The sequence below is a fragment of the Pantherophis guttatus genome, chromosome 9, assembly GCF_059756535.1.
Source record: "Pantherophis guttatus breed Tessera chromosome 9, ASM5975653v1, whole genome shotgun sequence".
In the NCBI taxonomy this organism is placed as follows: domain Eukaryota; kingdom Metazoa; phylum Chordata; class Lepidosauria; order Squamata; family Colubridae; genus Pantherophis; species Pantherophis guttatus.
Window position 1 is genome coordinate 2,488,436 of NC_142071.1, and position 19,231 is coordinate 2,507,666.

The following is a 19,231-nucleotide window of genomic DNA, read 5'->3' on the forward strand; positions in this document are numbered from 1 at the left end:
GACAACCCTTTGTCTGAAGTGGTGGAGGGTTTCCTGCCTAAGCAGGGGGTTGGACTAGAAGACCTCCAAGGTCCCTTCCAACTCTGTTATTCTATTCTATTCTATTCTATTCTATTCTATTCTATTCTATTCTATTCTATTCTATTCTATTCTATTCCATTCCATTCCATTCCATTCCATTCCATTCCACTACATTCTACATTCTCTATTCTATTCTATTCTATTCTATTCTATTCTATTCTATTCTATTCTATTCTATTCTATTCTATTCTATTCTATCCTGCCAGGACCCCTGTATTATTCTTAACATTGGCTCGGAAGTAAAATTAAACTGTTGTTGACAGCAGAAATATCTGCTAGAATAGATCCACCTGCCAAATGTTTTGATCTGTGGCATCTTTGCAGCTTGGGAACATTTTTTCCCTCTCATACCTGCATGTCTTTTATCAGCTGTTTAAAAACAAAAGAAGAACAGAGTTGGAAGGGACCTTAGAGGTCATCTAGTCCACCCTCCGTGCCCAAGCAGAAGATGCTACGCCATTTCTGACCGATGGCAGTCCAGTCTCTTCTTGAAAGCCTCCAGTGATGAAGCTCCCACAACATCTGAAGGCAACTTCCATGGGTTGATTGTTCTCCTTATTTCCAGGTTGAATCTCTCCTTGATCAGTTTCCATCCATTATTCCTTGTCTGGCCTTCGGGTGCTTTCGAAAATAGCTTGACCCCCTTCCTCTCTGTGGCAGCCCCTCAAATATTGGAAAGGCTTTGACTTAATTCACAAAGGTTAAGCAGAGTCATATCTGGTCCCGGATTTGAACGGGAAGCTAATTACAACTAGGAACTTGCAAGGAAGTTGGAAAAAAAGAAAATAAACTTCAAAAGAATGTAGAGGCAAATCACTTCCTAATGGATAGCTGGCCAAAGATTAAACACTCATGTTTTAATGCCTTTGAATAAGTGACTCCCTTTTTTATGACCTGTAAGTGAAAGCAAGAAAAGGATCAGATAATCAAAACCCAGCAGCCATTGAGGAGAAAACACAAGTCGGTGATTCAACCGGCAGTAAAAAGATCTAATCGGTTACCAATTAATGGTCAACAAACAAAGATAGCAGCAAAAGTTGTAGGTCCTACCAAGGACATAGAAGCACGACCAGAAATAAATGACTACCTGGTTGTGTGCAGATGGGTCAAGTAAACAGCTCCTTGAGGTACAGAAAAGAGTGGACGCACTCAAACTTACAAAGACAGTTATCCTATACTACTGGACAACTAGAGTTTTCAACCGGTTCAGTCCGGTTCACCCAAACCGGTAGCGGAAATTTTGAGTAGTTCGGAGAACCGGTAGTAAAAATTCTGACTGGCCCCGCCCCCATCTATTCTCTGCCTCCCAAGTCCCAGCTGTTTGGGAGGAAATGGGGATTTTGCAGTAACCTTCCCCTGCCACGCCCACCAAGCCACGCCCACAGAACCGGTAGTAAAAAAAATTGAAACCCATCACTGGCGCATACAGCAAACCAGTAGCAACATAATGTGAAACCCACTGGTGCGGACAAGCTATGACCTGTTGGATCATTGTTTCAGGGATATATTTGTTTATCTAAACAGAAGAAACAGAATGACTGTGATTGGTCAAAAAAATCAGTAGAACGACTTCCGGACAGTTTCCCAATTGAGTTTCCTTGTGGGAAGATGGGAAGTGAACATCAAAAATCTTCCTTCTTTCTTTCCCCCTTCCTTCCTCTTTCCTCCCTCTTTCTTCTCTTTTCTTCCTCCCTCTTTCCTCCCTTCCCTTCTTCTTCTTCTTCCTCACTTCCTTCCCTCCTTTCTCCCAACCTGCCTCCCTCCTTTCTCCTTCCTCACTTCCTTCCTTCCTCCCTCTTTCTTCCTTCGTTCCTTTCCTCCTTTCTTCCTCTTTCCTCCCTCCCTTTCTTCTCTTTCCTTCCCTCCTTCTTCCCTCCCTCCCTCCGTTCCTTCCTTCCCTTCTTCCTTCCTCTTTCTTCCCTCCCTCTTTCTTCTCCTTCCTTCCTTCCCTCCCTCCTCCCTCCCTCCCTGCCTCCCTTTCTCCTTTCTCCCTCTTTCTTCCCTTCCTTCCTTCCCTCCTTCCTTCCTCTTTCCTCCCTCCCTCTTTCTTCTTCTTCCTTCCCCCCCTCCCTGCCTCCCTCCATTCTCCTTCCTCACTTCCTCCCTCCCTCTCTTTTTTCTTCCTCCCTCCTTCCTCCTTCCTCCCTCCTCCTTCTTTCCTTCCTATCTACTGTAAGATGTACGAACTCCAGTTCCAATTTCAAGGCTGGCTGGGGAATTCTGGGAACTGGAGTCCACAAATCTGAAAATTGCCTAAGTTGAGGAACACCGTTGCAATCACTGGGAGCTGAATTCAATTGCAGGTGGAGGGAAACTTTATTATAACCAGCGGACAACACAATCTCACCATCTCAATGGGCCCAAAAGAAGAGAATCATGGCTTTTGTTTTCTTAAAAAAAACATTATTTTAAACATAATAAACACGGCTTCCTGTTCTTTAAAAAGCTACTGATGTGTTGCCAGGAAAAACATGGTACTCTTTCACCCATGTCTTTTTCATCTCCTCTACCTTTAAACTGTCTGGGTAACCTGGATTTTCTGTCCTTGGATCACGGGGCTCAAATTCTCGTATTGTCTGCTGGTGTGGTGATTAACTGGAATTGTGACAGGAAAGTCAGCAAACTGAAATGACAACTGTCTTTTCTAAGCCAAGAGAGAACAGTTGAAAGAAAAGCCTTTTTTCGTGCCAAAGAACATGTTGTCCCAAGCTGGACTCCTTCATTCGAAGGTGAGGGTCATTTTTTTTTTATGTTGAGCTTCAGGATACTGTAGGAAGTTAGCACCCACCCCTCTTCTAGAAAAATGAGATATTTTAGGAAATATTAAAAAGGCAGAATATTTCCCCTAAAAGGGAGGCAGAAACTCAGCCCCCCATCTTTGTCAATGGGCCATTAAGGCCCGGGCCAATCTATTCTACACAACAAAGATCTACCTCCTGCAGGGAGAGCCATAGTAGGAATTGCCCAAAGCCTTTTCATTACATCATCACCCAGCAAAAGTCAACCAAGCTTGGGACTCAGGACTACAGAGTTACCCCTGCATGACCCTATGGGAGTCTGACAACCAATCAGAACACGAGCTCAAATTCAAAGCCCAACAGAGAGCATAAAACCCAGGCAACTCTCAGCATCTCTGCCCCCTTTTCTGCCCAGGATCTCAAACCATGTGATCCTGTTTATCAATAAACCTTCTTTCCAAGCAACTTCCATGAATCCAGTGTCTTTTCCGCCCACTTGGAACTGAACCCAGATGGACATTTCTTCCGACAATACAATGATATTTCATCCCTTCTAAGCAGAGCCCTGTACTTCCTTTTCAAAATATGTTAATATTTCAAATCCTTCAGTATTTTGAGTATTTGACTTCTTCAAAGTTCCTCCAGGCAAAAGGGGTGGGCAGAGGCATATAGAAACAATTTAGAGTCATCAGTGATTTAATAACCTGTATCATTAATTGGTGAGAAAGTTGTATGAAAAAGATGGTGCGAGTTAGTCTTGCCCTTCAAAAGGTTTTCGTTTCAGTCAGAGAGACGCCACTTTGAAAACTGTTAAAAGGAAAATCTGGCACTGTTTTTATTTTGGAATTCTAAAATGAAAGTAAATGACTCGAGGGATTAAATAATTTAGTATCTGGAGAATTTAAACTCACGTTTTTCAAATTTGGCAACTCAAATTAAAAAAATATATATTTTTTTTTCCAGAATTCCCTAAGCAGAACTTTAAAGTTGCCAACTTTGAAAAATACTGATCGACTGTAAATTAAAGTGTTAAAACGGTTCAATTGTATGAAGTGCTTCTGTGGGATGGCAGAATTTAAAAACCCTGTTTTCTTTTTGTTGGTGACTGATTTTTTTATTATTATTTTGTATGTTTTATTGTAATTGTTTTTATTGTGAGGCATCCAGAATCATTGAGTTTCAGGTGGCATACACATTTAATAAATAGTTTTTATTATGTACTCCGCAGCTTCTCCGTCTTCCTGTTTATTTTCCGTTTTTCTGCAGTTTATTTTTCAGTATTTCAAAACTTCTAAATTGTTTTGTTCATTATTTTTTCTAACGCATAGCAAAACACATGCATCCTCATTTATTTTTTATGCTACTTACTTCCTCTGTAGGGTGGCTCTGGGCAGCTATTCATGTACACCCATAAAAACAAACACAATGCAACAATATGATGACAATTTTAATAATAAGTAACCTAGTTTAACACCTCTTTTGTAAACTTTTACTGTAAAACAAATACTTCGATGTTTGTTCTTCCTTCGTGCTGTCAGTATATAGTCATATTTATTTTTGAAGAAAAGTCAAATAATGAAAACGCTTCCAACATTAATATCTAAAACTGTAATTTAATATTGGGAGAACATCCATTTTTTCCTTCTCTACTTTTAACATTCTAAGGCAGCTAATAAAATAGTAACAATCTAAATGTATTTTATAAACACGGTATCATTGTATTGAAATAACGTTGTATCAAAACAGAGGTTTTGATTGAGATTGTCTAGCTCAGGACTGAACAACTGTGGCAAATTTACGACCGGTTAGACTTCAATTCCTAGAATTCCCCAGTCAGCAAGAGTTGCCAAGGTTGGACACCCCTGGCCGAGATCAACATTTAATAACATGTGAAAGGTTGAGCTAATTCTATACTAACATCTTATGGATATATTTTTAGTTCCTACAAGTGTCACTTATTCATTATTCTAAATATTCTGATCTATTCTGCTCTGCTCTACTGTTTTATGATTTTCTCTTCTGTTCTAATTATTTTCTATTCTATTCTAATTACTTCATATTCTGTTCTATTATTTTCTATTCTATTCTAATTATTTCATATTATAATCTATTATTTCATATTCTGTTCTATTCTATTCTATTAATAATTTCATATTCTGTTCTGTTGTTCTATTATTTTCCATTCTATTATTTTCTATTCTAATTATTTCATATTCTATTCTATTATTTTCTATTCTAATTATTTCATATTCTGTTCTATTCTATTCTATTAAGTATTTCATATTCTGTCCTATTCTGTTCTATTATTTTCTATTCTATTCTATTCTAATTATTTCATATTCTATTCTATTCTATTAATTGTTTCATATTCTGTTCTATTCTATTCTATTCTATTCTATTCTATTCTAATTATTTCATATTCTATTCTATTCTATTAATTATTTCATATTCTGTCCTATTCTATTCTAATTATTTCATATTCTATTCCATTATTTTCTATTCTATTCTATTCTAATTATTTCATATTCTATTCTATTCTATTATTTTCTATTCTATTTCATATTCTATTATTTTCTATTCTAATTATTTCATATTCTATTCTATTATTTTCTCTTCTAATTATTTCATATTCTATTCTATTATTTTCTATTCTCTTCTATTCTAATTATTTCATATTCTGTTCTATTGTTTTCTATTCTGTTCTATTATTTCATATTCTATTCTATTCTGTTCTGTTCTGTTCTGTTCTGTTCTGTTCTGTTCTGGTCTGGTCGTTATCATTTATCTTTCCATCTCCATCTCTCTATTCCCTCAAAAGGCCACATCAGACTGGCAGCTCCTCCGCTTCAATCCGAGTCACCGGGCAAAGAATTGCGGGTTCCTCATTGGTCCAAAAGGGGCCCGAGGGTGGGATCTCAAGGAACGTCCCTCCAACGGGGCGCAATGCCTACGTCACCAGCCCCACCTCCACCCCCGCCCCCCATTCCATGACCCGAAAAGCTTTGACGTGTCAAGGCAGAAAGAGACGCGCGGGAACTAACTGGGGGGGGGGGGGCAATTGTTCTGCGCAGGCGCCGTCCGCCTCTGATGTGAGCCGAGCTCCGATTGGTTGCTCGGGAGAGAAAGAGTGAGAGAGATGGGTAAGGGAGGAGGCAGGTCTCAAAGGTGGAAAAGGGGTGGAGCATCCCGGGCGTGGAAGACCCGCCTCCGACGCGGTGACGTCGAGGTCCGAGAGCGCGCATGCGCGCCAGCGCCCGCGCGGCTCCCTCGCGACTCCAGCTGTGGCGGCGGCGACGGCGCGTCGGTTTCCTCAGCCGTGGCCGGGTGGGGGAGGGGCCCGGGCCGAAGGGGCAGCGGCAGGTGAGTGACCCGCCCCCGGCCACGCCCCTTTGCCCTCGGGGGGCTGAGGGGGTGTGGGTCGCTGAGGGGAAAAGGGAGGGGGGGTCGCTTTGGAGACGTCGGTTAGTTAGGCCCCGCCTTGCCCCCCCCGCTCAGGCCTACCTCGCAGTAGTGACGTCACAAGTGAGTGACGTCACAAGGCCATGTTGTGGAAGAGGGGGGGCTGGAGGCGCCTGTTTTGTCATAAAAAGGGGTCGTGTGAAGAAAAGGGGGGAGGGGTCGCCCCTAAGCTCCCCTCCCCCCCCAAACCTGGATCTCCTGGACAAAAGTAGGGCAGTATAATAAATAAATATTTTTAAAAAATAAGGATGTGGGATTCGATCTTGATATAATGAGCCTTTGCAGGGGTGCCCAACTTGGGCAGCTTTATGGACCTGTGGACTTCCAAGAATTCCCCAGCCAGCTTTATAATAGGAACAAAGGGTTGGAAGGGACCTCGGAGGTCATCTAGTCCAACCCCAAGCGGGAGACCCCACGCCGTTTCTGACTGACGGCAGTCCAGTCTCTTGAAAGCTTTCAGTGATGAAGCTCCCACAACTTCTGTAGGCCGCTTCTGTCCCATTGAATATAGAATAATAGCATTGGAGGGGCCTTGGAGGTCATCTAGTCCAACCCCCTGCTCACGCAGGAGACCTGCACTAGGGATTCGAACCGCCGAACTGCCAACAAGGTTCTTAATCTAACTCAAAGGGGAGGGGTTCCAACCTGGGCAGGCTGTAAGGTTTAAAAAGGTGAACAGATTTGGAAGGGAACTTGGAGGTCATCTAGTCCAACCCCAAGCAGGAGAACCTACGCCGTTTATGACAAATGGCAGTCCAGTCTCTTGAAAGCTTTCAGTGATGAAGCTCCCACAACTTCTGTAGGCCACTTCTGTTCCTTTGAATATAGAATAATAGCATTGGAGGGACCTTGGAGGCCATCTAGTCCAACCTTCCACCCAAGCAGGAGACCCTACACCATTTCTGACAGTCTCTTCTTGAAAGCTTCCAGGGATGAAGCTCCCACAACTTCTGTAAGCCACTTCTGTTCCATTGAATATAGAATAATAGCGCCTTTAAACATGCCGATTTAGAGAATGTTGGGAGTTGAAGTCCTCACATCTTCAAGTTGCTGGAATTGAAAGGCACTTCTCTAGAGCAGTCTTAATGTTCAAGAGGTGTGTGTGTGTGTGTGTTTATTCAGTTTGTATAGCCATCCATCTCAGTCAAGGACTCTGGCTGGCTTACAATTCAAAAAATATATAATTAAAGCATTAAAAAAAAACGTTTTAAAGCAATAAAAAGCATAAAAAAACTAAATAGAAATACACTGCTCAAAAAAATAAAGGGAAGACAAGCAGAAGACCTCCGAGATCTGAATGAATGAAATAGCCTTATTAAATACTTTGTTCGTTACATACAGTAGTTTTGTGTTCCCTTTAGTTGTTTGAGCAGTGTATAAACTACTGTATGTAAAGAACAAAGTATTTAATAAGGCTATCTCGTTCATTCAGATCTCGCATGTCTTCTGCTTGTGTTCCCTTTATTTTTTTGAGCAGTGTATATTCTAAATGAGACCAAAACAAGCAATTTAAGCAATCTGGGTTAAAATCTAGGCTAATTTTTATACCCTTTTTTTTTTTTCTGCCCTATTCTCTGATTTCAAGAATATCTGGCCGATAATGACTCTTGGCAAACTCAGAACCTTGCATGTCCTTTTGGAGTATTTTAATTGGCTCCAATAACTAAATTAGCAATTTATAGGACTTTTCCCCTAATGGTCAGAATACGACTACAGAGGCTTTTTGTTAGCAATGCTTTTACTATGGTAAAAATCTCTTTGGAATAATTTTAATGAGCGTAAAGGTATCTTATCAGTAGCGGTAATAATCACCTTGCTAATCAGGCAGATGGAGTGTGGCATACATGCTGTAGTTCAGCATTCTCTATCTGGCATTCTTCAAATATTTGTAGATTGCAACATCTGTGTCATCTCCAGCAAGCATGGCCATTGGCCATTGCTTATAGCTAGGAATGAAAGGAATTGTAGCTCCGATACAGGTGCATATAGACTGATACAAATCGATATGGATCTATGGGCTTGATGCTGCAGGGAAGTAATGTATCATGTGGACGTGAATGATAGAAATGTCAAAATTATGACAACAGTCTTGAGTGATAGAGGAGCAGAGACGCTGTTGACCTGGTGCCTTATAGTGTTGAGGCGTTTATGGATTTACCATTAAGTTGATACAAAGGTGAGTTTATATCATTTAAGATTCCCTCACTACTTTTCTAAAGATTTGATAAGAGCTAGTTTGGTCTAGCGGTGAAGGCATCAGGGAGAACGTTAAGTGATGCCTTATAGCCGTTAAAAGTCACGCTGCTGGGTGACTTTGGACCAGTCCCTCTCTCTCAGCCCAACCCACCTTACAGGGAAAATAGGAAGAGGAAGGTGTGTTGGATATGTTCACTGCTTTAAGTTATTTGTAAAAAAATGATAAAGGTGGGATGTAAATTAAATAAATTACGTGTCATCAAGTTAACGTCAGCTTTTAGCGACTCCATACATACAGCAATAGCACTTAGACTTATATATCACTTCACAGTGTCTTTACGGCCCTCTCTAAGCGGTTTACAAAGTCAGCCTCTTGCCCCCAACAATCTGTGTCCTCATTTTACCGACCTCGGAAGGATGGAAGGCTGAGTCAACCTTGAGCCGGTCAGGATCGAACTCCTGGCAGTCGGCAGAATTAGCCTGCAATGCTGCATACCACTGGGAGGGAGGGAGGGAGGGAGGGAGGGAGGGAAGGAAGGAAGGAAGGAAGGAAGGAAAGGAAAGGAAAGGAAAGGAAAGGAAAGGAAAGGAAAGGAAAGGAAAGGAAAGGAAAGGAAAGGAAAGGAAAGGAAAGGAAAGGAAAGGAAAGGAAAGGAAAGGAAAGGAAAGGAAAGGAAAGGAAAGGAAGGAATAGCACTTATATACCGCTTCACAGTGCTTTCCAGCCCTCTCTAAGCAGTTTACAGAGTTAGCATGTTGCCCCCAACAATCTGGGTCCTCATTTTACCGACCTTGGAAGGATGGAAGGCTGAGTCAACCTTGAGCCAGTGAGGATCGAACTGCTGGCAGTGGGCAGAGTTAGCCTTCAATACTGCCTTCTAACCACTGGGAGGGAGAGAGGATGGAAGGAAGGAAGGAAGGAAGGAAGGAAGGAAGGAAGGAAGGAAGGAAGGAAGGAAGGAAAATAGCAATAGCCCTTAGGCTTATATACCGCTTCACAGTGCTTTCCAGCCCTCTCTAAGCGGTTTACAAAGTCAGCATATTGCCCCCAACAATCTGGGTCCTCATTTTACTGACCTCGGAAGGACGGAATATATATTTTCTCCATGAAGATCTGTCCCCAGGTTGGTCTTTTAGATCTTCCAAGGGTGTCCCTTAGCTGCTGGTCTTCCTTTTTATTCTCTTTCCTTCCACCTTTCCCCGCATCAGCCTTCTCCGGAGAAATGGGTCTTTGCGTAATGTGACGGCAGTAGGATAAAATTGTGCTTTGTCGTCGTGTGTTTCAAATGAAAATTTGGGATTGATTTGTGCAATCGTCACTGGTTTGTTTTCCTGGTTGCTTCCAAGCATAAGAGAAGCTCAGGAAGCCACAGTCTACTTACTGTATGGAAATACTGTTAATAATGGCAATTTCAGAGGACAGATGAAAATGTTACCATGATTGAAAACAAGCTGTTCAGGGTTTCTGATTATTTAAATTCTGATGACTTATAAATTGCGTCCAATTGTGTCTATGTGTCAACATTATGTCAATACAGGAAATCGCCTTAGAAGCCAGGTTTTAAGCGCACGCTGAAAATATGTGGCATATTCCAGAAGGATGTTTCAGATTCTTTAACCATGTTCCCTGTGCCCATCTCTCAAATCAGCCGGTGAGAGAGCCAGAAACGACACCGCAGCCTTTGAAGAGAACATTCACAAGGCTCACAATGTATTTATGCAAGATGTAGGGGTTGAGTAGGGTTATACTTTCAGGAAACCATATTGAATTGAAGCCTTCAGTGTGGGGGTTTTCGGTCGTTCAGCATTGTGGTTCAGCTATCCAGAAAACAATAATTAGGCGTGCCCGCACTATTTAGACAACTGGGTAGCTTTTTTTTCTTGAAATCTTTTGAGCTCCTAAAATATCAGTTAAGTATTTGAATGAGTATTTAAAAATATACTAGATACTAGCAGATACTAGAATATAGAATAACAGGATTGGAAGGGTCCTTGGAGGTCTTCTAGTCCAGCCCCTTGCTCAAGCAGGAAACTCACCCTGTATACCAATTTCGGACAAGTGGCTGTCCAATTTCTTCTTGAAAACCTCCAGCGATGGAGCACCCACAACTTCTGGTGGCAAGGAGTTCCACTGATCAATGGCTACCAGCGGCAGGAAATTTCTCCTTAGTTACAGATTGAAACTGCCCTTTATGATCTTCTTGTCTTGCCCTCTGGTGCTTTGGCGATACTTATACTGACTTATTTTATTTTATATTTTATATTTTATTTTATTTTATTTATTTTAATTGCCACCTATCTCTCTGGGGCAACTTTAGGCAGCTTACAGCAATAAAAAGAAAAGTAAAACAGAAGTAAAATAATGGAACAATAAAATAAAGAGTGAAAAAGAACACAAAAATACCTACTTGTAGTTACTTTCAGTTATATATTTATATTTATTTATAGTAGATAGGAGGGTATCTACAGGTAGTCCTCGACTTGCAACAATCCATTTAGTGACCGTTCAAAGTTATAACGGCACTGAAAAAAGTGACTTTCTCACTGAACGACCATTGCAGCATCTCTCTGATCACGTGATCAGAATTCTGACGCTTGGCAACTGGTTCATACTTACGACGGTTGACTGTGTCCCAACGGTCACGTGATCAATTTTTGCGACCTTCTGGCAAGCAGAGTCGATGGGGAAGCCAGATTAGTTTTACAACCATGTTACTAGCTTAGCAACTGCGGTGATTCAGTTAACAACCGTGGCAAGAAAGGTCGTAAAATGTGGCAAAACTCACTTAACAAATATCTCACTTAACAACAGAAATTGTGGCCATAAGTCAAGGATCCCCTGTACTATGACACGGGTATCATCCAGGAAGCATGAAAAGTAGGTTAGCTTCATTCAGAAACAACTGTTTAAAGTTGCCTGTGTAACTATGTATATAAAATGCATTATAAGGATTCTCAGAAAAATACCTTGAATGAAAGAACATAGTAGTAATTTTTTTTAAAAGAAACATTGTACATAAAACAAGCAGTGAGCTGCTGGTTCCCATGGCTTACATATTTGTAGCTTATTAAATTACAGCTGAGTTTATGCAATATCTTCGGTTATAAATTATACCTTACCAAAGACAATAGATAGTTTAATAGCATAAGCTAAATCAAAAGCAAATCAAGCACAATTATTATGTCCTAGCCTGATATAGGAACCGAGTCAGTGAATATTCCAGTCATTGTTTATTTTGAGTCAGCGGTGGGGAGGTTGCGTTAGCTTCCTTGCTTTTGAAATTGCCCTTTACTTGTAAATGTTTTAAATAGTCATGATGTTCTCTCTCATTTTGTTTTTTTTTTTTTTTCTGTCCTCTCCTCTTATTATATAAGTCATCTGGAATTGGGCAGCCTCTAAATTCGATGTATTATGTAAGTAATACTCTTAACTTATCTAGGGCTGTGGTTGTCAAATTTAACAGATTGCGTCCACTCCCTTCTTTGAGAAAGAAAAGCTATTTTTATTTTAGCTTTAGTGGCTTACAGTAGTCTCTGCTTGAGGGAAGGCCCATGTCTCTCGTGAGAACTGCAGACTCCCAACTATTTATGCAGCGGAAACATTTTATAGGCTGAGCTTGTAGCAACTTGTTTGTAAATTTTGCAGAATTGGTTTCGGACTACAGTCTTAATTATATGAGGAACCGAGAGCATATGCTGTTTGTGCTATTGCAAAACAAAACTTCAGTTTTCTCACTCATTATTTGACTTTCTCAGTAGATAATAGGAGAAGCTACAGCTTGCCCAGTTTCTACCAGTTGAGGAAGCTGGGTTCATTTTGAAAAAGTGTTCATGTTTTTCGAGCAACATTTAACATTTTTAACGGGAAGCTTTGTATTTATGAAGACATTTTTTGTCTCATAATAGAGTATCTTCTACAAGTTACCTATGATATACGACTTTAGGAGAGAAACAAGTTAACTCATTATCTTAATCTATAATTGCAATTTAAAGTGCATCTTCAGTACATCGAAGATGCATCTTAAATAATGCCCTGCATGAATTTTCCTCAGAAATGCATAAGAGCTCTGTATAACGCGAAGAGCTTATTTTGCAGGTTGTTGAGTTAAACGGATTTGGGGCCAAAACAGAATTATTGAATCAAAGAGAAACTGTGGAGCAGATAAAAAGAACTCAAGATTTTGTTTCCTGTAAAGGCTAGCTATTTAAAAGCTGCCTTTCTTAAGGATCTGAGAATAACATATTGTACTTTTCTCCCTTCCTGCCTCCCTCTCCCTCCTTCTCTCTCTCTCACTCTGTGTGTGTGTGTGTGTGCGCGTGTGTGCATATTTGGATATTACTCCAGTACAGCTGAAGACACATAATTGAGAAATAACAAGCAATGTTTGCTTTTTGTGGAGTCATGAATTTTGGACTTGAAAAATGTGGGCCTTGACATATCCTAGGAGTGACAGTTTTGCCAAATTCCTCTGATCAATGAAGCAGCTTGGATGTAAAGTGCAGTAGGAAACTATGGCAGGAAATATATTCCCCAAACTGGATCTGGAAACCTGTGAAAAGAGAGTATTGGGTTTTTTCAGGCTACAGTTATTATAACTTACTGATATCAGTAAATCCCCCACTGAACTAAGTTGAACATTTTTCTTTGTTGTTGTTAGTTGCAAAGTCGTGTCCAACGTTCCTCCAGGCCTTCCTGTCTTCTATCATCCCCCGGAGACCATTTAAGCTCACGCCGACTGCTTTAGTGACTCCATCCAGCCACTTTGTTCTCTGCCGTCCCCTTCTTCTTTTGCCCTCAATCTTTCCCAGCATTAGGCTCTTCTCCAGGGAGTCCTTCCTTCTCCTTAGGTGGCCAAAGTATTTGAGTTTCATCTTCAGGATCTGGCCTTCTAAAGAGCAGTCAGGGTTGATCTCCTCTAGGACTGACCGGTTGGATCGCCTTGCAGTCCAAGGGACTCACAGGAGTCTTCTCCAGCACCAGAGTTCAAAGGCCTCCATTCTTTGGCCTTCTCAGCCTTCCTTATGGTCCAACTTTCACAGCCATCCATTGCAACTGGGAAAACCGTAGCCTTGACTATACGCACTTTTGTTGGCAGGGTGATGCCTCTGCTTTTTAGTATGCTGTCTAGATTTGCCATGGCTTTCCTCCCCAGGAGCAAGGGTCTTTTAATTTCTTGGCTGCAGTCCCCATCTGCGGTGATCTTGGAGCCCAGGAAAATAAAATCTGTCACTACCTCCATTTCTTCCCCATCTATTTGCCAGGAATTGAGAGGGCTGTGCTTAAAATCTTGCAGCCATACAATATCAGATCAGAGAACTTTTCACTCGCTGCCTGAATATTTAATTTTATAGTCATGGCCTATGGACATTAATAAGTCTCTCCTAATTTGTCAAATCCTTTAAAAAAAAAAATCAGTGACTATTGATTAGTCACTATCTTAGCGTTTCTCAGCCACAGCAACTTCAAGGGGCAAGGACTTCATTTCCCAGAGGTGCAAAATATATAAAATATTCATTCTTAATTTTAGTTTTCTAAATTGTTCATGCTTGAGCCCGGAAAGAGACAATGTCCAGAATTCCTCGTGCTGGCTAGAGAATTTGGGGAGTTGAAATCCATACATCCTAAATTTGCTGAGGTTGAGAAACATTGCCTTACAGCAATTGAATCCACACTTTAATTGTTGAATTTCCTTTTTTTATCTACCTTTTCCAGTGAACATTTTGATCAAATATTAAGACAGAAAGAATATAATCTCCCTGGCTGGAATTGAATCAATGTCATAATAGCAGTCAGTGGTTTCACTGCCAAGTTGTAAACTTGTCATTTAAGAGGTGGCTTTCCCCGATGGCTGTGATATGAATATCTCTTTACGTGAACCTTTTACCAGTCAGGTATCCTCCAGACCAGGGGTCTCCAACCTTGGCAACTTTTAAGGCTTGTAGACTTCAACTCCCAGAATTCCTGCAGCTGCCCAGATTATAGCTTTAAATCCTAAACAGCTGCACTATTGTAGGATGGCTTTCTCCGGCTTGGTTCCCATGATGCTGTCATCCCAATGAGCACAGATTCCTTGGAAATGGAAAGCTCAACAATGGGAAGGCCTTCTCGGAGGCTTCTTACTGCGGAGAGAGAGACCAGCCTTTCAACGTTGGAAAGTTTTGTCAATCCAACAAGTCAGTGGATTGAAGACCTGATCTTGTTACTTAGTACTCTATGGTCCATCAAGTCCTAATGGCCTACATGACAAGTCCATGCAGTTTTCTAGGGATTTTGGGATTGGCTGAAGGTCATTCAGATGGCTTCCATGCCCAAGGCAGGACTAGAACTCAAAGTCTCCCTGGCACCCTTGTTGGAAATATGGAACTCAGCTTGACTCTTTAAATCAGGGGTCTCCAACCTTGGCAACTTTAAGACTTGTGGACTTCAACTCCCAGAATTCCTCAGCCAGCAACCTTGGCAACTTTTAAGGCTTGTGGACTTCAACTCCCAGAGTTCTGGGAGCTGAAGTCCACAAGTCTTAAAGTTGCCAAGGTTGGAGACCCCTGCTCCAGAACATCTGAACTAAAATTCCCGCAAATTGGCTGGAGAAGTTGGAAATTGCATCCAAACACGTCTTGAGAGCCATCAGATTAAATATCTTTTACTCTTGCCCTTGGGACTGTAATAATCAACTGTCTCACGATTGACATTAATCTTGATCTCTGCTCCAGCTTGCATCAGGTGCACAGTTCTGATCCGTTCGCCCCGTGGGGAACCAGCTATGCTGTCCCTATTGCCAACTCTTGGGTTAGTTGAGGACTGGTCAGGCAGAGTCGGTTGTCATGATTCTGGTGTATTTGTATATGGAAAAAAACACGCTCCTCATCCCGAGCCTGTACTCTGGAATCTCTTGGAACACTGTGTAGGGATTACACGTGGTTGCAAACATCTGATTGCTGTTCCGTTCCAGCTGTGATGCAAGGCTATAAGCTATTGCAGTTAAGATCTCGCTGAAGGCTGCCTGGAAGTGAGTTGCTCTCCTGAGACTTTGTTTGCTTCTGCCTCTGAACTGTAAACGGAAACTCCTTGGATGGCAGTTCCAGCTCTTTATTCCATTCCCATGTGATTTCTGTTTACTGTGAGTAAAATGCAGAGTTTTCTATAAAGTGGGAGTTTATTTTTATAAAGTTTTTTTTTTCCTCGGGAGTGAAGTGCTTCATGGGTTAGATCAGAGGTCTTCAAATTTGGGAGCTTTAAGACTTGTGGAATTCTGGAAGTTGAAGTCCACAAGTCTTAAAGCTCCCAAGTTTGAAGACCTCTGGATTAAACTGTATTTTTACATTACATTCAGAAAATGTCTAGAAATGTTTTAAAGGGGAATTTCCCGATCATTTGGGAAATCTGAACATTTGGGTTCAGATTCAGCATGTGCACTTCTGTCTGTTTTTTTTTTTTTAATTTAGCTATTCCATGTACATCTTTCCTGTTTATTAGCGTACTTCTTCAGGGCAGTCTTTGAAGAAGAAAAAAGTGAATAGCAACTTTGAAAATGCCTGGTTTACGACGACATCTGTGATTCAGTGGCACGTAGTACTAATGTTTTCAATGTATTCTAGTGGTTTAGAAGACAGATCCCTTAACTTAATTCGGGAGTAGGGCGGTATACAAATCAAATAAACCTAAACCTAAACCTAACTACCTCTTTTCTCAGGAAGATCCCTTAACTACCTTAACACCGACAGATCCTTTAACTACCTCTTTTCTTTTCTTGTTCCCTCCATAATCTGATCCACGGTCCTCTTCTGAGACCATCAGGAAAAGTTCCTAGTGCAAGCCTATTGCATCTGATTCATCTAGATCAGGGCTCTCCAACCTTGGCAACTTGAAGCCTGGCTGAGGAATTCTGGGAGTTTGAAGTCTGCCAGGCTTAAAGTTGCCAAGGTTGGAGAGCCCTGATCTAAAAAACGGGGCTTTTTGATGCTTGAGGGACAGTGTTCCACTCACGTCCATATAGTTTGTCTTAGTGACTTCTTTTTTAAAAAAGATTTTACAGTATCAAAAATAAAAATAGATAATGCCTTGTTAATAATATGTTGTTGGGAAGCAATGTAAGTTGTAGACATGTTGTCTTGAAAAATAATCCTGGGAAATAATCTGTATCAGTCTTTCGAAGTTGCTGCCCTCAAGAATTGTACACTCCCGAGTGTCTCAACCAGTGGTGGGTTGCCCCCGGTTCAGTCCGGTTCTATAGAACCGGTAGTAAAACCGGCGGGAGGTTCTGCCCATCCGCCACGACGTCATCACCGGTGATCTGCACATGTGCAGAAGCTTCTGCGCATGTGCAGAAGAGTATGTGTACAAGTGAGCTAAGTGAGCACGCACACACGCACGCTCCCGTTGCGAACCGATAGTAAAGGTAAGTAGGACCCACCCCTTGTCCCAACCGATGGGAGTTGCAGTCCCCAAAGGTTAGAAGAGGGCCAGATTGAAGGAGGAGGTTCTATGGGCATAACACTTTGTCTAGTGATTAGGATTCCATTGTTACTGTGACAGCATGCCAGGCTCATAATTAGTCACTGGTTCGGCCACTTTGGCAAGTCACAGTTTCCTTCTATCAAATAGGTGGGAAGCTTCCCCAAATTAGGAGGAGATTCTTCTTTTTAAGACCACAGATGAGTAACATAAATACGGGTGAGTATTTAAGCTACCCTGTTTCCCCGAAAATAAGACCTCCCCGGATAATAAACCCAATCGGGCTTTTGAGCGCATGCAGTAAAATAAGCCTCCCCCGAAAATATTTAAACACAGAGCTGGAAATCAGGTAAGATGGCAAGAGGAGCCCCACCTTGCTCCACGCACCCCGAAATAATAAGACCTCCCCGAAAATAAGGCCAAGCGCTTATTTCGGGGTTCAAAAAAATATAAGACAGGGTCTTATTTTCAGGGAAACACAGTAGGAATCCTATTTGTGGGTCCTTGGACCTAAAAAGATTCTTCAGTCATTAGCAGACCCCACTAAGGTCTTGTGTCCTGCTTTGCTTTTCCCTGACTTTTCCCTTCGCTGCCTTTTGAGTGAGAAACTGCTGCCCTCGTCTGTTCTCGTAGGAAAAGTGGTTATGTGGCCTCACACTACTTCCTTTGTGGTTGCACTGAGATGATTTTTTCTTTCCTTCTTTCTCTTTCCTCAGGTAGCGATTGGGATCTGGGAACGCTGTACTTTTAAGAAGATCTTCCATGGACAAGAGAACATCTTGCAGTTTTCAGCGGCGGATGGGATCTAGAAGGATTTTTGCCACCCGTTTCACGGGAGAACCAGAGCTGGCTCTTGTGCCCTGGAGGCAAGGGCTCTAGTTTTCCAAAAGCACCAGCTTTTCCGCCAATGCAGAACAAGAGAAGGAGCACACCTCATTCTTGCAAAGAGACGTTGCGTACTTCCGAAAACTCAAACAAGACTTCTCCTGCCAGCATTTGGAGAGCTGTTTCTGGGCACAGTTCTCCCTGCCCTTCCAGTGGCTTGTGCAGTGAACGATTGTGTAACCATCTCACCCTTAGCCAGTCTTCCCAGTCTCTGTTTGTGCTGTGGCCTCTTTCCAGAGTAGATCATGGGGGTTCTTGCCCACCTCAAGCCCACCGGAGGAAGGGTGTGAACCCTGAAATGGCCCCTGTGATAGGCCAGAGACCTGCTACACACTCAAGGTTGTTGTTGGTTAACAGGGGAACGGACTGACTGACTGACTGCCCAGGCAGCTTCTTCCTGCCTCAGGAATTTGCAGGGCACTGGCTTAGCGTGGCCCAGCCTGCCCTCTTCCCCTTCATCATGTTTCTACTGCTGTCCTTTGACAGTTTGGTAGTTAACCTGTTGGGCATTTCCCTGACCGTCCTCTTCACTCTGCTTTTGGTCTTCATCATTGTGCCAGCCATCTTTGGAGTTTCCTTTGGCATCCGTCGTCTCTACATGAAAACCCTTCTACAGATCTTCCAGGTGAGTTCACCCTGCTGTAACATTCTTGGGGGCCGGGGGAAGCATCCTGAGATCGGGTTGTGCCAGCAGCCAACACAAAACGAACGAATCGGAGCTCTTGCGACACAGGTCTTGTATGCTGGATTAAGAAACGGGGAGTTTCAGGCAAGTCCAGCTTTGCCATGGGTGACAGCGTCACTGGAACTTGTGACATAAGGACAAATGAAGATGTCCCTGGCAGGCAGGTGCAGCGTGTTGCTTAACCATTAACATTTCCCCCGCATGGGGATTGCTCTCAGGTCAGAATGGTGTAACAGCCGTACAGACAGTAGCCAACAGCAGCTCTTCTCCTACTGCTCAAATACAGACTTCCGATGTAGACCAAAAAGGAAGCATAAGCTGGCCTCGTAACACCATATTCTCCCTCCCCACCCACATCACTTCAAGGATGGAAGGTGGGGGGAAACATAAGAACAAGCAATACATTATGTTGAGGGTCACCTTGAAGCCGTTGCATGAAAGAAACCTCCCTCTTTTTTCCATTTTTCACTTCTTGAGGGCTGCCTCGCCCGAAAACTCAATGCGCACCCTGGGAACCTGTACGTCCGTTACCACCGTTCATTAATTCAACCAGAGCCTTGGCTGGTGCAGTCACACAACTATAATCTAGGGAGCCAGCCACTGGGAAATGAGGTGTCCTCTTTTCTTTCTTATTCCTCCAAAACCCTCATTTCAGCAGCTCAGAAAACACACGACACTTGGGAGTCTTAACTTAAAATAAGAACGTTTATTACTTCTGTTTTTCCCAGTGTTCAT

The 19,231-nt window shown here is 42.2% G+C and overlaps 1 protein-coding gene across 2 annotated transcripts in view; it reads left to right on the forward strand.

The window, feature by feature from the left end:
- The first annotated feature begins 6,035 nt into the window (after positions 1-6,035).
- GPAT4 (glycerol-3-phosphate acyltransferase 4) overlaps positions 6,036-19,231 on the forward strand; it is a 30,302-nt gene continuing 17,106 nt past the window's right edge. For both annotated transcript variants that reach the window (XM_034405531.3, XM_034405533.3), the window contains exons 1-2: positions 6,036-6,179; positions 17,643-18,436. In XM_034405531.3, coding sequence (XP_034261422.1) covers positions 18,272-18,436 — 165 coding nt within the window. In that variant the 5' untranslated portion in view covers positions 6,036-6,179; positions 17,643-18,271. The remainder of the gene's footprint in view (positions 6,180-17,642; positions 18,437-19,231) is intronic.